General features: G+C 44.1%; 1 protein-coding gene across 1 annotated transcript in view; it reads left to right on the forward strand.

Annotated features, from left to right (window-relative positions):
• The window catches only part of myo18b (myosin XVIIIB), a 48,889-nt gene extending 30,472 nt beyond the window's left edge, over positions 1–18,417 (forward strand). Inside the window, 14 exon segments of the mRNA XM_074618414.1 lie at positions 1,894–2,004; positions 4,500–4,604; positions 4,978–5,139; positions 5,267–5,322; positions 5,324–5,360; positions 5,959–6,075; positions 6,155–6,238; positions 6,375–6,512; positions 6,626–6,811; positions 12,864–12,997; positions 13,092–13,133; positions 15,071–15,250; positions 16,431–17,419; positions 18,264–18,417. Coding sequence (XP_074474515.1) covers positions 1,894–2,004; positions 4,500–4,604; positions 4,978–5,139; positions 5,267–5,322; positions 5,324–5,360; positions 5,959–6,075; positions 6,155–6,238; positions 6,375–6,512; positions 6,626–6,811; positions 12,864–12,997; positions 13,092–13,133; positions 15,071–15,250; positions 16,431–17,397 — 2,319 coding nt within the window. The 3' untranslated portion in view covers positions 17,398–17,419; positions 18,264–18,417.
• Positions 18,418–18,848: the final 431 nt, after the last annotated feature.

Raw genomic sequence — 18,848 nt, forward strand, 5'->3', positions numbered from 1 at the left:
CTCCTCTCCTCTCTCCTCCTCTCTCCTCTCTCCTCTCCTCTCCTCTCCTCTCTCCTCTCTCCTCTCTCCTCTCTCCTCTCTCCTCTCTCCTCTCTCCTCTCCTCCTCTCCTCTCTCCTCTCTCCTCTCTCCTCTCTCCTCTCCTCTCCTCTCCTCTCTCTCCTCTCTCCTCTCTCCTCTCTCCTCTCTCCTGTCTCTTCTCTCCTCTCTTCTCCTCTCTCCTCTCTCCCCTCTCCTCCCTCCTCCCTCCTCTCTCCTCCCTCCTTTCTCCTCTCCCCTCTCCTCTCTCCTCTCCTCTCTCCTCCCTCCTCCCTCCTACCTCCTACCTCCTACCTCCTCTCTCCTCTCTCCTCTCCCCTCTCCCTCTCTCCTCTCTCCTCTCTCCTCTCTCCTCTCTCCTCTATTCTCTCCTCTATTCTCTCCTCTCTCCTCTCTCCTCTCTCCTCTCTCCTCTCTCCTCTCTCCTCTCTCCTCTATTCTCTCCTGTATCTTCTCTCCTCTCTCCTCTCTTCTCCTCTCTCCTCTCTCCTCTCTCCTCTTTCCTCTCCTCCCTCCTCCCTCCTCTCTCCTCCCTCCTTTCTCCTCTCCCCTCTCCTCCCTCCTCCCTCCTCCCTCCTCCCTCCTACCTCCTCTCTCCTCTCTCCTCTCTCCTCTCTCCTCTCTCCTCTCTCCTCCTCTCTCCCTCTCTCCTCTCCTCTCTCCTCTCTCCTCTCTCCTCTCTCCTCTTTCCTCTCCTCCCTCCTCCCTCCTCTCTCCTCCCTCCTTTCTCCTCTCCCCTCTCCTCTCTCCTCTCCTCTCTCCTCTCTCCTCCCTCCTACCTCCTCTCTCCTCTCTCCTCTCTCCTCTCTCCTCTCTCCTCTCTCCTCTCTCCCCTCTCCTCTCTCCTCTCTCCTCCTCTCTCCTCTCTCCTCTATCCTCTCCTCTCACCTCTGTCCTCTCCTCTCTCCTCTCTCCTCTCTCCTCTTTCTCTCCTCTCCTCTCTCCTCTCTCCTCTCTCCTCTCTCCTCTCTCCTCTCCTCTCTCCTCTCTCCCCTCTCCTCTCTCCTGTCTCTTCTCTCCTCTCTTCTCCTCTCTCCTCTCTCCCCTCTCCTCCCTCCTCCCTCCTCTCTCCTCCCTCCTTTCTCCTCTCCCCTCTCCTCTCTCCTCCCTCCTACCTCCTCTCTCCTCCCTCCTCCCTCCTACCTCCTACCTCCTACCTCCTCTCTCCTCTCTCCTCTCCCCTCTCCTCTCTCCTCTCCTCTCCTCTCTCCTCTCTCCTCTCTTCTCCTCTCTCCTCTCTCCTCTATTCTCTCCTCTCCTCTCTCCTCTCTCCTCTCTCCTCTCTCCTCTATTCTCTCCTCTCTCCTCTCCTCTCTCCTCTCTCTTCTCTTCTCCTCTCTCCTCTCTCCTCTCTCCTCTCTCCTCTCTCCTCTCTCCTCTCTCCTCTCTCCTCTCTCCTCTCCTCTCTCCTCTCTCTTCTCTTCTCCTCTCTCCTCTCTCCTCTCTCCTCTTTCCTCTCCTCTCTCCTCCCTCCTTTCTCCTCTCCCCTCTCCTCTCTTCTCTCCTCCCTCCTACCTCCTCTCTCCTCTCTCCTCTCTCCTCTCTCCTCCTCTCTCCTCTCTCCTCTCTCCTCTCTCCTCTCTCCTCTCTCCTCCTCTCTCCTCTCTCCTCTATCCTCTCCTCTCACCTCTGTCCTCTCCTCTCTCCTCTCTCCTCCCTCCTACCTCCTCTCTCCTCTCTCCTCTCTCCTCTCCCCTCTCCTCTCTCCTCTCTCCTCTCTCTCTCCTCTCTCCTCTCTCCTCCTCTCTCCTCTCTCCTCTCTCCTCTCTCCTCTCTCCTCTCTCCTCCTCTCTCCTCTCTCCTCTATCCTCTCCTCTCACCTCTGTCCTCTCCTCTCTCCTCTCTCCTCCGACAGATCCACATGCGCTTTGAGATGGAGATGGAGAGGATGAAGCAGATGCACCAGAAGGAGTTGGAGGATAAAGAGGAGGAGTTAGAGGACGTCCACAAGTCCTCCCAGAGACGGGTACGTCAACACGACACAGATAATCACTTCTCCATTCATAGCTGAAGGCCAAACAGAGGCAGAACATTTACTCAAGTACAAGTAGGACGTACTTTACTGCAGTATTCTCTTCTCATGACACTTTCTACTTCTACTCCACTACATTTATCTGACAGCTTTACAAATTCACATTTTTGCACACAAAAGGATTCGTCTATTAATCGATTGGTCATTATTATATAGGCTTTTTTATTAAGGCTTTTAAAATCACCCTTAAAAAATAAAGAGGTAATATAAACATGTCTGTGATCTTCTGACACAATTCTGAATATTTAGCACCTATCAGGGGCCCCGATATCTATCTTATATATCTATATCGTTTCATAACATATAAACCTACGTCTGCGCCAAATGTGTTGCTTTAACCTCAAAATGCACAATTACATGGTTACAGCTTCGTAAATGTGAAGATTTGCTTGAATGTATTTTTAATAATTTTGACTGTAAAGTATCTGTATTTTTTTAACACATAAAACATGATAAATATAGTCCACAAAAACAGAGACTTTTATAAAGTCATTGGAGATAACCTGGAGGAGAAGAGATTCACAGGAGATCAGTGACGAGTCAAAACACTTTAACAGCAAAATATAAAAGTCAGCAATTTCCTGCATAGAAGTGGCAGCTCTCAAGACAAAAAAATATCAATTTGCTCCTTCGTACACGCCCCTCAGCAACTTCTTTATTTTTGATTTGGTCCGCTTCAATATGTGCACTATGAAACTGAACCAGACTAAATAGAAAACAAACTAAAAGTCAGTTTCTGATTCAAACGAGCCAAACAGACTTCTGAAAGCGTCCTGAGGATGTCTTTGGTGGAGGACAGCCCGACCTGGAACATCCCCCGATCATTCTGCATCTTTAGTCGTGACGGTATCAAACCGTTCTCCTGTTCAGGATGAATTGTCCTCCAGCAGCTGAACCAAGTCTGAGTTGTGTAAGAGAGCAACATTGTGTTGTTTGTGTACAGATGGCTCCTTGTTGAGCGTCCTTCGTCGGCTGAAAGAAGGAAACTAATTCTTTTCACTAAATTATTTTTTATTTTTTCATTTTATGCAACCAGACAGCAGTTACATCACTTCTCTGCTCAAACATTCCTCCAGGTTTCCTCAACAAACTCATCAAACTCACACAGGCAGACACAGTGGTGGACAGTAACTAAAGTAAAGAAAAGAGAAAAGTAAATAAATAAAATAATAATAATATCTTTATATATATATCATAAATATATAAAATAATAATAATTTAAATATATATATTAATAAAATTAATTCATTATAATAAAATAAAGGGATAAAGGAAATGGAAAATTGATAAATATGATAGGAAAAGAAAAAAGTAAGTAAATTAAATAATAATAATAATATATATATATATATATATATATATATCATAAATATAAAATTATAATAATTTAAATATATTTATATTAATACAATTAATTAATTATAGTAAAATAAAGTGATAAAGGAAATAGAAAATTGATAAATATGATAGAAAAAAGAGAAAAGTAAATAAATTAAATAATAATAATATCTTTATGTATATATCATAAATATAAAATTATAATAATTTTAATATATATATATTAATAAAATGAATTAATTATAATAAAATAAAGCGATAAAAGAAACGGAAAATTGATAAATATGATAGGAAAAGAAAAAAGTAAGTAAATAAAATAAAAATAATATTTTATATATATATATATAATAATAAATAAATACAAATAATAATTAAAAAAAAATGTAAAATAAAATAAACAAATATAAATAATATATTTATCATAATGATAAATATAAATAATAATACAAAATAATGAAATAGAAAATAAAAAAGCTACTCGGAGATTACTTTAGTTACTTTCTCAAAAAATGTCAAGAAGGGGCGCCACACTTTGTAAAATTTACTCTTACTCTCTTATATTTAACAATATTTGTGACTTTATATTCAGCCGGGTAGCTTGCGAATTTCACCAAAGGATCAATAACGTTTCATCTTTATCCATCATAATTATCATTATATCATAATGTATTTGTTGATTATATTTTGTATTATTAATCTGAATCTGCCAGATCGATGTAGTGGATAAAAAAATACAATATTGGCCTCTGAGATGTAGTATAAAGTATCAGAACTTGGGTACATGCACCACCGCTGTGTCCTCTAGATTGTCTCCCCTCCGGCGGGTCTAAACCACCGATCGGTCTGATTTATTCAGCAGCAGATCGTCGGGAGGCCTCACTTTATTTTTTTATGCATCTTCCACAGATGATGATGTTTTTATGCTTATCATTATGCAACCTGCTGCAGGGAACATCTCCTGTCAGGGACAATAAAAGCTCATTCCAACTGCTCGTCCATCAATCCCTCTGTGTGTGTGTGTGTGTGTGTGTGTGTGTGTGTGTGTGTGTGTGTGTGTGTGTGTGTGTGTGTGTGTGTGTGTGTGTGTGTAGCTGAGGCAGTTGGAGATGCAGTTGGAGCAGGAGTACGAGGAGAAACAGATGGTGATTCATGAGAAGCACGACTTGGAGGGACTCATAGCGACTCTGTGTGACCAGGTACTGCATCACTCCTCCTGCAGGAGGTTCAGCCCTGCAGGCTCTCCAGCCAGCTCTCTCTCTCTCTCTCTCTCTCTCTCTCTCCCCTCTCTCTCTCTCTCTCTCTCTCTCTCCTCCCTCCTCTCTCCTCTCACCTCTGTCCCTCCTCTCTCCTCTCTCCTCTCTCCTCCCTCCTCCCTCCTCTCTCCTCTCTCTTTCCTTCTCTCTCCTCTCCTCTCTCCTCTCTCCTCTCTCCTCTCTCCTCTCTCAGTGCATTGCTTTGCTCCCGTGCTGCTACTCCTGTCTGTTTCTCTATCGACTGAAGGTAACACACTGACTGTGGACCTCTTCAAATCCAAACTGTCCCTTTAACCTGAGGTGTGTGGTCCTGCAGGTCGGTCACAGAGACTTCGACGTGGAGAAGAAGCTGAGGAGAGACCTGAAGAGGACTCACGCCCTGCTGGCCGACGCCCAGCTGGTTCTATCCACCGTCGACAACCCGGGCCAGAACCTGCCCAACGGCAGCAGGGAGCAGATAGAGCGCCTGCACTGCCAGGTAGGACTCACCTGTCACCTGACGCCCGCCGCCACGCTGGCACCTCCTTAATCAGTCTGAGGTACATTACATACATTACATACATCTCTCTCTCTCTCTCTCTCTCTCTCTGTGTGTCGCCAATCAGTTCGAGGAGAGCGAAGCGAGGCGGCTGGAGGCCGAGAGCGTTCAGGCGATTCTCTCTCATCGAGCTGGAAAATATCTGCAAACAGAAGAGTGTGGTGAGTGAGCAGTTAGGAGACGGGTTAAACGGCTGAATGGATGAGCGGAGGACAGGAGGACAGGAGGACAGGAGGACAGGAGGCTCGCTGACTGGTCAGACCTTCAGTTATGGGGAGCTGTGTTCCACCTTTTCTGTTACTCTCTGAAACCGACCATCCCGACGTTCACACGCTGTGATTGGTCCTCCAGGAGAGAAAATGTGCACCGTTATCATCATATTCAAACGGCAGCCTGGATGATGAAATTGGTGTCAATGCCGTCTAACAGAGGAATTAGAAATGTGGCCTTAATATCACACGTAGATTCTGATACTGATAGAAACCTGAGATGATGCTGTTTTTATCTTTATGTTTTAAAGGAGAGGAGCCGTTGAATGCAGAACATTTAATAAGCTGCATATGTGCACAAATACAGACACTCAGAAAATACAAAGGTTTACGCTGACGTGTCTCCAGAATCAGAGAAAAGACTGACGTCATAACATAAAACTGTAAATCCAAAACAATAGATGCTTGCGTTATTATTTATGAACATGTGTAAATGACTTCTCTCTATCGCTCTGTGTGTGTGTGTGTGTGTGTGTGTGTGTGTGTGCAGGTGGATGAGCAGCTGTCTCTGCTGCAGCATGAGAAGGTGGACCTGCTGAAGAGGCTGGAGGAGGACCAGGAAGACCTCAACGAACTGATGAAGAAGCACAAAGCGCTCATTGCTCAGGTATTCGTCTTTCTACCTCCATCAGTCACTTTAGTTTATCCTGAAGTCAAACGTCTGTGACGCTCCTCTTCTGCTTTAGTCCTCCAGTGATATCTCTCAGATCAGAGAGCTGCAAGCTGAGCTGGAGGAGGTGAAGAAGCAGAGACACTCTCTGCAGGAAGAGGTGAGCTCAGGTTTTATATGATGCTTGTAGTGATGGATCATTTAACCTCCTTGTTACAGGAGCTTCAGGTGGAGCACTGATTTCACATTCACTGATTCATTCATATTGCTTCTCCCTCCTCTCTCTCATGATGCAGCTCCAGCAGCGCGTGTCCAGGGTGCAGTTCCTGGAGGCGTCCACCGTGGGGCGTAGCATCGTCAGCAAACAGGAAGCACGAGTGTGTGACCTGGAGAATAAGCTGGAGTTCCAGAGAGGTCAAGTCAAGAGGTTTGAGGTGAGACCACATTCTCAATGTCAACACATGATTATTATTATTATTGATTATTATTATTATTATTATTAATAAACATGTTATTGAAATGCTGACCCGCTTCCTGTGATGTGCAGGTGCTGGTGCTGCGTTTAAGGGACAGCGTGGTCCGTCTGGGTGAGGAGCTGGAGCAGAGCGCCCAGGCCGAGGCCCGGGAGAGAGAGAACGCCCGCTACTACCAGCAGCGCCTGCAGGACATGAGGATGGAGATGGAGGAGCTGGTCCAGAGGGAGCAGGACAGCAGCCGCAGACGCATGGAGCTGGTAACGCTCACACTCACACTGCTGCTGCAGTCAGTCTCATATCAGACCACAGATAACAGACAGCAGATGGTGGAGATAACTGCTGCTGTTATCGCCGCCGAGCTCCATCCGGTCTCATGTACACACACACACACACACACGCACACACACGCACACACACACACACACACACACACACACACACACACACACACGCACACACACACACACACACACACACACACACACACACACACACACACACACACACACACACACGCACGCACACACACGCACACACACGCACACGCACACACACACACACACACACACACACACACACACACACACACACACACACGCACGCACACACACACACACACACACACACACACACACACACACACACACACACACGCACACACACACACACACGCACACACACATCACTGTCCATGTGTCTCCCAAACATCAACTTTTCAGAAGTTAATAAAAACAGGTCAACAATGCATTTTTCTTCTAGAGGCTGTCAATCGATTAGAATATTTAATTAATCTCACATTTTTTATCTGTTCTAAATTAACTTTAAAGGAGATTAGTCAAGTATTTAATCCTCTTATCAACATGGGAGTGGACAAATCTGCTGCTTTATGTAAATGTATGTATATATTTATTATTGTAAATCAATTATCAACACAAAACAATAACAGATATTGATCCAGAAACCCTCACAGGTACTGCATTTAGCATAAAACAATATGCTCCAATCATAACATGGCAAACTGCAGCCCAACAGGCAACAACAGCTGTCAGTGTGTCAGTGTGCTGACTTGACTATGACTTGCCCCAAACTGCATGTGATTATCACAAAGTGGGCATGTCTGTAAAGGGGAGACTCGTGGGTACCCATAGAACCCATTTACATTCACTGATCTGGAGGTCAGAGGTCAAGGGACCAGCTAATATGACATGGTTGGTGCCGATGGATTCTTTAGGTTTTATAGTTTAATTTTTCAGACTTTTTTCTTTACATTTTTTGGACTTTTCTTCTGCCTTTTATGGATTTGTTTTGTGAATTTTTCGGACATTTTTCTGTAATTTTTCAGATATCTTTTGGACATTTTTCAGACTTTTATTCTGCCTTTCTTTGACTTTTTTGGTGACATTTTTTGGTAATTTTTTCAGATTTTTCTTCTGCTTTTCTTCTGCATTTTTCTGTAATATTTTGGCCCTGTTTAGCTAGTTTGGAGCGTTATTTACAAGCTAGTATGACATGGTTGTTACCAATGGATTCATCAGGTTTTCTAGTTTCATATGATACCAGTAGCAGGTCTCCGAGTGTTAAAGGATGTTTGTTGACATGGCGTCACTCACCTTCAACGGAGTTTAGTGTGAGTTTGGAGCGTTATTTAACCTCCTTCCTGACAAGCTAGTATGACATGATTGGTACCGATGGATTCATCAGATTCTCTTTGCATTTGGACTTTTCTTACGCATTTCTTGGATTTTTTTTTGTTAATTTTTCAGACATTTTTCAGACTTTTCTTCTGCCTTTCTTTGACTTTTTTGTAATTTTTTGGGGACATTTTTTCGGTAATTTTTCAGATTTTTCTACCAGTATCTTAACCTTAACTTAAAAACTGAGCCGCTACAACCTAAAAAATGCAATTTGCGTTAAAGAACTTAGTGGCATTAAAACTTCAATATAAACCCATTTACTCTGACAGCCCTTGCTTATAAATACGCAGCATTCATGACCTCTAACTGACCCAAAGGATACCTACAGTAAGGTGACATTATTTTAAATGTAATCAGCATATTGACCCATCAGATCAATAACAGGAACATTATTTAGTTTAAAGGTGTGTATCAGCTCGGTGAGGTTCTGGATGATCTATTTAGTAACCAGATCCTGTCGAACATCCGGCTAAACTCTGGTAATTAAAAGCAGCTCTGAGAAGGCCTCCGACACATAAAGAGTGTTTATGTGCTGACAGTCTGAGAAGTGAGCAGGAAGCCTCGTCTCCGTCCTGCTGTCAGCGCCGCCGTGATGATCAAACTCGCGCGGTAATGAAAGTGATGTTTTCTAATGTTCCAGATAATACACCAGCTGTTGTTTTGAGAACAGCGAGCGGCGAAGCGGCTGCTTTGGAAGTGGGGCGTGCTTTCAATCATAGCCTGGAGGGAGTGTTTCTCGCCAGGGCTTTTTAAGTACCAGCTTTAAAAACGCTGTCTCACAGCTTGGATGTGAGTAACGCCTGTCGGGGTTTATATTTAGCACTCAGTGGTGCCCAGGTAGAGCGCCGGTGATCCGTCTGCAGGTAGAGCGCCGGTGATCCGTCTGCAGGTAGAGCGCCGGTGATCCGTCTGCAGGTAGAGCGCCGGTGATCCGTCTGCAGGTAGAGCGCCGGTGATCCGTCTGCAGGTAGAGCGCCGCTGATCCGTCTGCAGGTAGAGCGCCGGTGATCCGTCTGCAGGTAGAGCGCCGGTGATCCGTCTGCAGGTAGAGCGCCGGTGATCCGTCTGCAGGTAGAGCGCCGGTGATCCGTCTGCAGGTAGAGCGCCGGTGATCCGTCTGCAGGTGGAGCGCCGCTGATCCGTCTGCAGGTAGAGCGCCGGTGATCCGTCTGCAGGTAGAGCGCCGCTGATCCGTCTGCAGGTGGAGCGCCGGTGATCCGTCTGCAGGTGGAGCGCCGCTGATCCGTCTGCAGGTAGAGCGCCGGTGATCCGTCTGCAGGTAGAGCGCCGCTGATCCGTCTGCAGGTAGAGCGCCGGTGATCCGTCTGCAGGTGGAGCGCCGCTGATCCGTCTGCAGGTAGAGCGCCGGTGATCCGTCTGCAGGTGGAGCGCCGCTGATCCGTCTGCAGGTAGAGCGCCGGTGATCCGTCTGCAGGTAGAGCGCCGGTGATCCGTCTGCAGGTGGAGCGCCGCTGATCCGTCTGCAGGTGGAGCGCCGGTGATCCGTCTGCAGGTGGAGCGCCGCTGATCCGTCTGCAGGTAGCACGGACGCCAAAGTAAAGTGTCTCTACGACTAGCTCCATTTCTTTGAGTCTCGTGGAGGTTTTCATCTGCTGTTGTTGTTTTGATTTATTCAAATGTGACAAAAGTGTGACATGTAGTCACTTTGGGTCTGTTTGTAGTCGCTTTGAGTCTCTTTATGGTTGCTTTGGGTCTGTTTGTAGTTGATTTGTGTCTCTGTGTAGTCGCTTTGAGTCTCTTTGTAGTCGCTTTGGGTCTGTTTGTAGTTGATTTGTGTCTCTTTATAGTCACTTACGGTCTGTTTGTAGTCGCTTTGAGTCTCTTTCTAGTTGCTTTGAGTCTCTTTGTAGTTTGTAGTTGCTTTGAGTCTCTTTGTAGTTGATTTGTGCCTCTTTGTAGTCGTTTGAGTCTCTTTGTAGTTGATTTGTGCCTCTTTGTAGTTGCTTTGAGTCTCTTTGTAGTTGATTTGTGCCTCTTTGTAGTCGTTTGAGTCTCTTTGTAGTTGATTTGTGCCTCTTTGTAGTTGCTTTGAGTCTCTTTGTAGTTGATTTGTGCCTCTTTGTAGTCGCTTTGAGTCTCTTTGTAGTTGATTTGTGTCTCTTTCTAGTCACTTAAGGTCTGTTTGTAGTTGCTTTGAGTCTCTTTCTAGTTGCTTTGAGTCTCTGTAGTTGATTTGTGTCTCTTTGTAGTTTGTAGTCACTTTGGGTTTGTTTATAGTCGCTTTGAGTCTCTTTGTAGTTGATTTGTGCTAGAGGCGGGGGGGCCTCTGACACTTTGTCCCCGGTAGACCCGTCCAGTAATCCATCCATGGGTCGCCATGTTCCCTGATCTCAGCATCATACTTTCTAGTCTCAGCCAGTCTCAGTCTAAAGAAACATCCATTAAAGAAAAGGTGAAGTTAAACCTCTTTCTTCTTCTATGAGTCCGTTCTAGTGAAGACGTCATGAATCCAGAGAGATTTTAAATATTTCACCAGCTAAACTCAGACTTACTTCTCTTCTCTGGTTCTTGTTCTCACTCACAGCAGATTTCTTGGTGACCTCTGAGCAGAAGAGAAGGAGCTCCAATAATTATTCAGTTATTAGCACAAAGCAAGCAACACACACACACACACACACACACACACACACACAAGGATGCCCTTTAACAACCTACCACACACACACACACTGAATAGACATATTCATACACACTCCTCCTCCTCCTCCTCCTCCTCCTCCTCCTCCTCCTCCTCCACCACCGTTCTTAACGTCATCTCTCCCTCATCCTGCTTTCTCTCTCTGACTGTGATTAATCCTCATTGTCTCTTCAAGGTTATGAACACACACACACACACACACACATTCATACATGGTTATGTGTCTCTATGACAACCGCTGCACCCACACCCCGTCTCCTCAACGCCAACAAAGCCAATAACTTTGAAAGCCTGGAAGCTCGTGTGTGTGTGCGTGTGTGTGCGTGTGTGTGTGACAGGATGCTAGAGAGACAGTAGAAGTAGACGAGATGAATTAATAAATCACTTTATTCCCCCCCGATGTCAGCGTCCGTATGTAACCGTTTTTCTTTCTAAGTAGCGTCAGCAGCAGCAGAGGCTGCAGAGGTCGTAGGACTGTGTGTGAGAGAGGACATGCCATTGGACATTCAGTGTTTGACTGATGAGCTAATATAGGCTAGAATGGAGGTAATTGCTGTGGCGGATTGGACCTTCGGGGTCTTTACAGGTTGTCACAAAACAAAACACACACAGCTGGACCCGTTGAAGGTGAGCGCCGCCATGTCAATAAACATACTTTAACCCTCGGAGACCTGCGGAAACTGAAAACCATGAAACTAGAAAACCTAAGAGATCCATTGGCTAAATAATGCTCAAAAAAAAAACTGTCATGTCCATTTTCAAAGGGGTCCCTTGACCTCTCACCTCCAGATATGTGAATGTGTCAGGGGTTTTGTCCGAGAAAATGTCCAAAAAAAGTCAGAAAATTGTCCGAGAATAAAACTTCAAAGGGGTCCCTTGACCTCTAACCTCCAGATGTGTGAATGTAAATGGGTTCTATGGGTACCCACGAGTCTCCCCTCTACAGACATGCCAACTTTATGATAATAACATGCAGTTTTTTTTGCATGCAGTATAAATGTGTTATTGTCTCCTATTCTCAAATGGTGTGTCTGAAAAAAATTGTAATTAAAAAAGGCCAAAAAATTTAAGAAAAATATCCAAAAAGTGTCACGCAAAAAAATGTCCGAAAGAAGTCAGAAAAATGTCTAGGAAATTGTGGATGTAATTTTTCCAACCATGTCTCAAATGTCCAAAAAAAAGGCACAAGAAAAATCCAATATATGTCCGAAAAAATGTCTGAAAAAGGCCGAAAAATGTCTTAAAAAAAGTCTGAAAAAAAAGATCAGAAAAATGGCTGAAAAAAAAGTCTGAACAAAAAGTCTGAACAAATTTCCGAAAAAAAAGTCTGAAAAAAAGTCCGAAAAAAAAGTCCGAAAAAAATCTGAAAAAAGTCCGAAAAAAAAGTCTGAAAAAAAAATCTGAAAAAAAAGTCTGAAAAAAAAGTCTGAAAAAATGTCCGAAAAAAAAGTCTGAAAAAATGTCCGAAAAAAAACTCTGAACAAAAAGTCTGAAAAAATGTCCGAAAAAAAAGTCTGAAAAAAAAGATCTGAGAAATGTCTGAAAAAAAGTCTGAAAAAAAAGATCTGACAAAAGTCTGAAAAAAAAGTCTGAAAAAATGTCCAAAAGAAGGTTGAAGAAAAGTCCGACGTGTTCGAAAAAGTGTCAAAAATGTTAAATTTAGCACCAGATCTGTGTAACAAATGGTATCAACCCAAAAACTGCTGCAACAACTTATGAGACATAATAAAGCATGAGGATGACCATCATATACTTCTATTATAATGTTCTAAACAGCTCTGAGCTGCAGCTCAGATTAATCTCCAGGTTCTCAGCTTTCAGATGATGTACACCACTTCTATGTGACATCTACTGTTGACCTGCTATCTCCCCTAAAGACCCCCTGGACCCCCTTAAAGAAGACTCAAACGTCTCTGTTGTGGGTCTCAGAGGGTTAATCTCATGTTTGCGTTGCAGGAGATGCAGGTGGAGGAGCTCAACGCCGTCAGACAGACGCTACAGGCCGACCTGGAGACATCCATCCGCCGCATCGTGGATCTGCAGGCCGCCCTGGAGGAGGTGGAGTCGAGCGACGAGAGCGACTCTGAGAGGTGAGTGGCTTATCACCGCCGTCCTCCTCCGTCCTTAAACCATCACGTCTGTACGTGTAAACTCAACCTGTCACCACTCTGCCTTTCACTCCAGCGCTCAAACTGCTGTGGAGTCCTTGACTCGAAAGAAAGACCTGTAAGAGCCTCACGAATGTGTGTGTGTGACCTGAACATCCCATCAGGCCTTGGAGTGGCATCATTAAACGTTGAATTACATATGGAAGAGAACTTGACCTCTTAAAGGATCATCCTGACCTATTACAACTAGTTTTGGCCGTCATTATCTATCAGTTATGATAAAACTGAACTCACCTAAAGGAAATGATGGGATCTGAGAACACGACGATAAAACAAAGTCAGATTATCTAAACCAGCGTCTCCAAACCTTCTTCTTGTCAGACGTATCCCTCAACCAGATGAACTCAACAGCAACTGCCACCTTCCAAATGCGTCCATTTGAATATAATATTTGGATATTATTTAACTGTTAACGATTGAAAGAGGATAATTTGTTCATATATTGGAATTGTCACCAGTCGTATTTCCATTAGGGATGTCAATAGATTAAAATAGTTAATCATGATTAATCGCACATTTTTTATCTCTTCAAAATGTACCTTAAAGGGAGATTTAGTCAAGTATTTAATACTCTTATCAACATGGGAGTGGACAAATATACTGCTTTATGCATTTATGCTTTGTGCTTTATTCATGTATTTACTTTTATTAGTATTTAAAATGTATTAATATTTATTTATTTATTTTTGTATTTATTTGTATTTATTTTTGCATTTATTCTTTATTTATCATTTATTTATTTTTAAATGTATGTATTTATGCATTTATTTATGTCTGCACAATTTTCCCTTTGTATTTCACCCCTTATTTATTTTTTTAGATGGGTGCAAGTACATTTAATATTAAAATATAAATGTAGCCATTAATTAATTAATTGATAAAATGTGACATAAATAATAATAATAATAATAATAATAATAATAAATAATCTGTTTTAATTTGTGTCTTTATTTATTTATCTTTGTATTAGTTCCCTTATTTATTATGTATTAATATTTAAATTTATTTATTTATTTTTTGCATTTATTTTGCATTTATTTATATTTGCATTTATTCTTTATTTATCTTGTATTTATTTTTAAATGTATGTATTTATTTATGTTTTTATACATTTATTTATGTCTGCACAATCTTCCCTTTGCATTTCACCCCTTATTTATATTTTAGATGGGCGCAAGTACATTCACTACTTCAACAACACAACGGCGTCGGTCTGAAACTAGCAATTACATTTGTGTTGCGTTTTGCCCCGGGTGTAAGAGACGGCCCATTGTGTTCACAGATTTTAACAATTAACTTTGTGAGTAGTTTTATTGTTACTAAAGGAAAAGTGAAGGAACGGCGGCCAAAACTACAAAAATAATCCTTTAAGGTGACTCAAGTGAAAATGGCTGCGTGCATGGCTACTAACAGACCGTGAGCCTCCGCTGCACCACATCGTCATCTTTAAACATTATGTTTTTACTGGAGCTTCACTATTTACATTGTTCCTACTTTTCCACAAGCATAAGGACCAGTTAAAAATGTATGTCGTACAAGTTTTACGTGTCTTTATGCTGATGTAATAACGAACCTGACATGGATGGAAATCAATGGTATTTATTTATCTGATGGTAGCATTCCAGAGTCTTCTTTATTCTACCTCTGGGTGATAATATCGTCTGCACAGCGACTTTAAGATGCTCAATCTTCTTCCAGATATTCAGCATATTATGGGACAGATCTAGATGTGTAAATCTTTATGGCCGTAGCTTTTAACCTGCATTTGATGCAAGAGGATGAAAAAAAGACAAACTTGATGCTTCAACTGTGATTCACTGTCTTTGACAGATGATGAGGATGCAGCTCGGACTGTAATCCTCCCCTGACTGGCAGTGGAATCATCATGTGTTGAGCTGCAGTCTGTAATGTGCTTGCATGCAAAATTATGCAGCTAATAGTATATATATATGTATATTTATATTGGCTGTGATAAAGTGTGATGTTGCTCTGCAGTGACTCGGTGTCCAGTGTGGGCTCTATCGGGACGGAGGATGTAGGAGAGGGGATCCGTCATTGGTTAGGAGTTCCCAGAGGAGGATCCCGCGGCGGCGGCTCGCCGTACGGCAGCAGTACCATCAGCAGCCAGGGAGGACGCCAGTCTCTCGCTGACACCATGAGCACCTACAGCTTCCGGTAATTAACCTCCACTCACAGATGTTTGTAGAGCTGCAACAACCAGCAACTATTTAGATAAGTGATTCAGTGTTTTGGTCATTTTTCAATCAAACATGCCAAACTTTCTCTGCTCATTTGAATATCTTAAAGATTAGGACTGTTGGTCGGACAAAATAAGCTAATTGAAGACATCACCGGGCTCTGTGAAATTGTGAATGTCATTTTCCAACCATGTCTCAAATGTCCAAAAAAAAGGCAAAAGAAAGGCACAAAAAACATCTGATATATATGTCCGAAAAAAAGTCTGAAAAATGTCAAAAAAATCTGAAAAAATGTCCGAAGAAAGGCAGAAAAAAGGTCTGACATATGTCCGAAAAAAAGTCTCAAGAAATGCTTAAGGAAAGGCAAAGGAAATGCAGAGGGAAAGTATGATATATGTCCGAGAAAAAGTCTGAAAAATAAACGAAAAGTGTCCAAAAAAAGGCAAAACAAATGTCCAAAAAGCAGCAGAAGAAAGCTGAACAAAAGTCTGGCGTATGTTCAGAAAAATCTCTGAAAAAAAGACAAAAACAATGTCAGAAAAAAGTCTGAAAAATGTCTGAAGAAAGGTCAAAGGAAACGCAGAGGAAAAGTCCGACATATGTCCAAGACAAATATCCGAAAAATGTTAGGAAAAAAGTCAGAAAAATATCTGAAAAGTGTCCAAAAAAAGGCAAAATAAGGCCGAAGAAAGAGCAGAACAAAAGTCTGACATACGTTCAAAACAAAATCCAAAAAATGTCCAAAAAGGTGTAAGAAAGGGAAATGAAAAGTCCGACATATGTCCGAAAAAAAGTCTGAAAATTGTCAAAAAATTGTCTGAAAAATTATCGATAAAGGCAAAAATGTGTCCGACAAATGTCTGCAGAAGAAAGGCAGAAAAAAAGTCTGACACTTCTGAAAAAAAGGTAGAAAATGTCTGAAACGTTTCGTTCCCAAACAACTAAACTACATTCTCAATTACGTTTGGAGGGAAACTCATTTTCTCCTGGATTACGGTGCCAGCTCTAAACAGCTCTAAACAGTTTGAAACAGTTTGAAACAGTTTTAAAGAGTTTTAAAGACGTGGTGAAAGAAAACACAACGAACTACTCGGTACTTGGTTTAGTAAAAGACGTGTTAAGTGTTAAAAGTGAGCGTCTCTGTTCTGCCTCTGTAGGTCTTGTGTGGATCCTGATGACGAAGGCTCTGAGGCGGGAGTCGGAGGTACCAGAGGTCCCAGTCGGGCCCCGTCCTCCTCGGCGCTGTCTGAGCTGCTGGACGGACTCCGTAAGCGCAGAGCCGGCGGCGACGCGGGAGAAGGAGCCGGCAGCGCCGTCTCCCTGCCGGTGTATCAAACGACGGCGGCGTCGACTCTCAGACGGAGAGCCTCGGCGCTGTCTCTCGGTCCAGGTGACCTCCAGGAGCCCCGGCCCGGCCCCAGCATCCTCAAACCGCCCTCCCCGCTCCTGCCTCGCGCCGCCAGCGCTCGCTCCATCGGTGACGCTCCGACATCTGCCACCTCAACATCTGGAGCCAAACTCTCTCGCTTCAACTCCAGCGACTCCCTCTCTTCGGTTCCCTCCCTGCCACGCCTCTCCTCCTTGGCGTCGCCCCTCGCCGTTCGCCATCAGCCTCCGTCCCTGTCCATCCCGGAGGAGGACCCAGACCAACCCCTGCGCTCCCGGACGACCCCCGTGCAGCGCTCCCCTCAGGCGCTGAGGAGGTGCATGCTGGGAAGTCTGGCTTCAGAGGATGGAGGCGAAGGATCTCTGGGTTCAGAACCCATGGTCTTCCAGAACCGCCGCCTGATCGAGGACCGCGACGACGCGGCCTCCGACATCCTGCCCGCCATCCGGAGAGCTCAGTCCGCCAGCAGCCTGGCGGGCTCGGTCCGAGGAGGCAGGAGGGCGCTGAGCGTCCACTTCGGAGAGCTGCCGCCTTCCACGCGCAGCAGGAAGGGCTCTGAGACGGAGTCGTCCAGCTCCGGGGGATCGGGAGGAAGTTCCCAGGGAGGAAGTTCTCAGGGGGCGGGGCCTCGACGGCGGTTTGACAGGCCGCAGGGAGAAAGACTGGAGGCGGAGGGCAGCGAGGGAGGAGACGTGGCTTCAGTCATGAAGAGATACCTGAAGAAGGAGGTCGACTGAAGCACATCAGGTGAGCTCTCAGGTACAGAAACACCCGAGACACATTTGGTGAGGAAAACTGTCATGTCCATGTTCAAAGGGGTCCCTTGACCTCTGACCTCCAGATCAGTGAATGTAAATGGGTTCTGTGGGTACCCACGAGTCTCCCCTTTACAGACATGCCCACTTTATGATAATCACATGCAGTTTGGGGCAAGTCATAGTCAAGTATTCTTTACGTTAGCGGTGCAGATCTCTGGATGGCTGTGTCAGGCAGTCCACCACTTTGGTCCCAACTGAAATATCTCAACAACTACTGGACGGATCGCTCTGTAATTCTGTTCAGACGTTCATGTTCCCCAGAGGATGAATCCTAATAACTTTGGTGATCCTCTGACTTTTCCTCCAGCGCCACCATGACGTTGACTTTTGCAGTTTTTTAGTGAAATATCTCAACAAATGTTCGATGGATTTCCATGAAACGTCTTCCCCTCAGAATGATCTTTCTTGGTCTCATCATCAGAATCATCATCATGTTAATGAGTCCAGCTCTGGTTTATAACCTGCAGAACTAATTCCCAGCAGCCTCGGCTCTACTTTGACTTTAGTGCTTATTAGCAGATGTTGAATGTGATTGAAACCGCCGAGAAAAACTACAAGAAGCCGTCGTTAATTTCATTTAATGGTTCTGAAGGCTGTAAAACAAACAGAGAAGTTGTTCTCTCTGCTGAGGGAAGAGAAATATCTCTCAACTCTCTCAACTCATCATCTGCCGTGATGTTTAATATAACGACAGGCCCGGACCTGTACGCTATCGCTCTGTTTCCCAGCATCCTCTCTGTTCTGTTCTGACCCTCTTGTCTCTGTCTCTTTGTGTCCACATCCAGCTGTGAGCTTCACGGGAGCTGCAGTCGAGCCCGAACCAAACACTTCACGAGTCCACACGGATGGTCCTTTTTTTGACTAAAGTCACCTGAAAATACACCAAACTGTATTTTCACATGAGCACTGTTTGTATACCAATAAAAAGAATTCAATTCACTTTGTGCTTTGTGAATTTATTCCATGCATTTCTCATATTTGATCATCAGATGGCAGGTTAATAAATGAATTCTGTCCTATGTAACTTAAATGTAATTCGTTCCATGGTTTGAATCTTCTCCGTCGTTTCTTCTGTGCAGGATCAGTTGCATGCTCTGACGTCATCCTGATGAAGTTAAGGTAAGCTGTGTGTCTGTGTGTGTCTGAAGGTTAAAGTGTCATTGGATGTGTTTCCTGTGTTCTTCAGCTCCATCTGTTGCTCTGCATGAGGCGAGCCAGAGTTCAGGGAGGGGTAACGTTTACTGCAGCTGAGTGGAGCAGATGTACGTCTGAAGGGAAACGGGCCAGAACCAGATCCCACTGAGATCTCTCTACTGCTTTCTACCGGACTCTGAGCTCTGATCTGGTTCCACGTTATTCTCTCAAATATA

Source organism: Sebastes fasciatus, chromosome 19, assembly GCF_043250625.1.
Source record: "Sebastes fasciatus isolate fSebFas1 chromosome 19, fSebFas1.pri, whole genome shotgun sequence".
NCBI lineage: Eukaryota > Metazoa > Chordata > Actinopteri > Perciformes > Sebastidae > Sebastes > Sebastes fasciatus.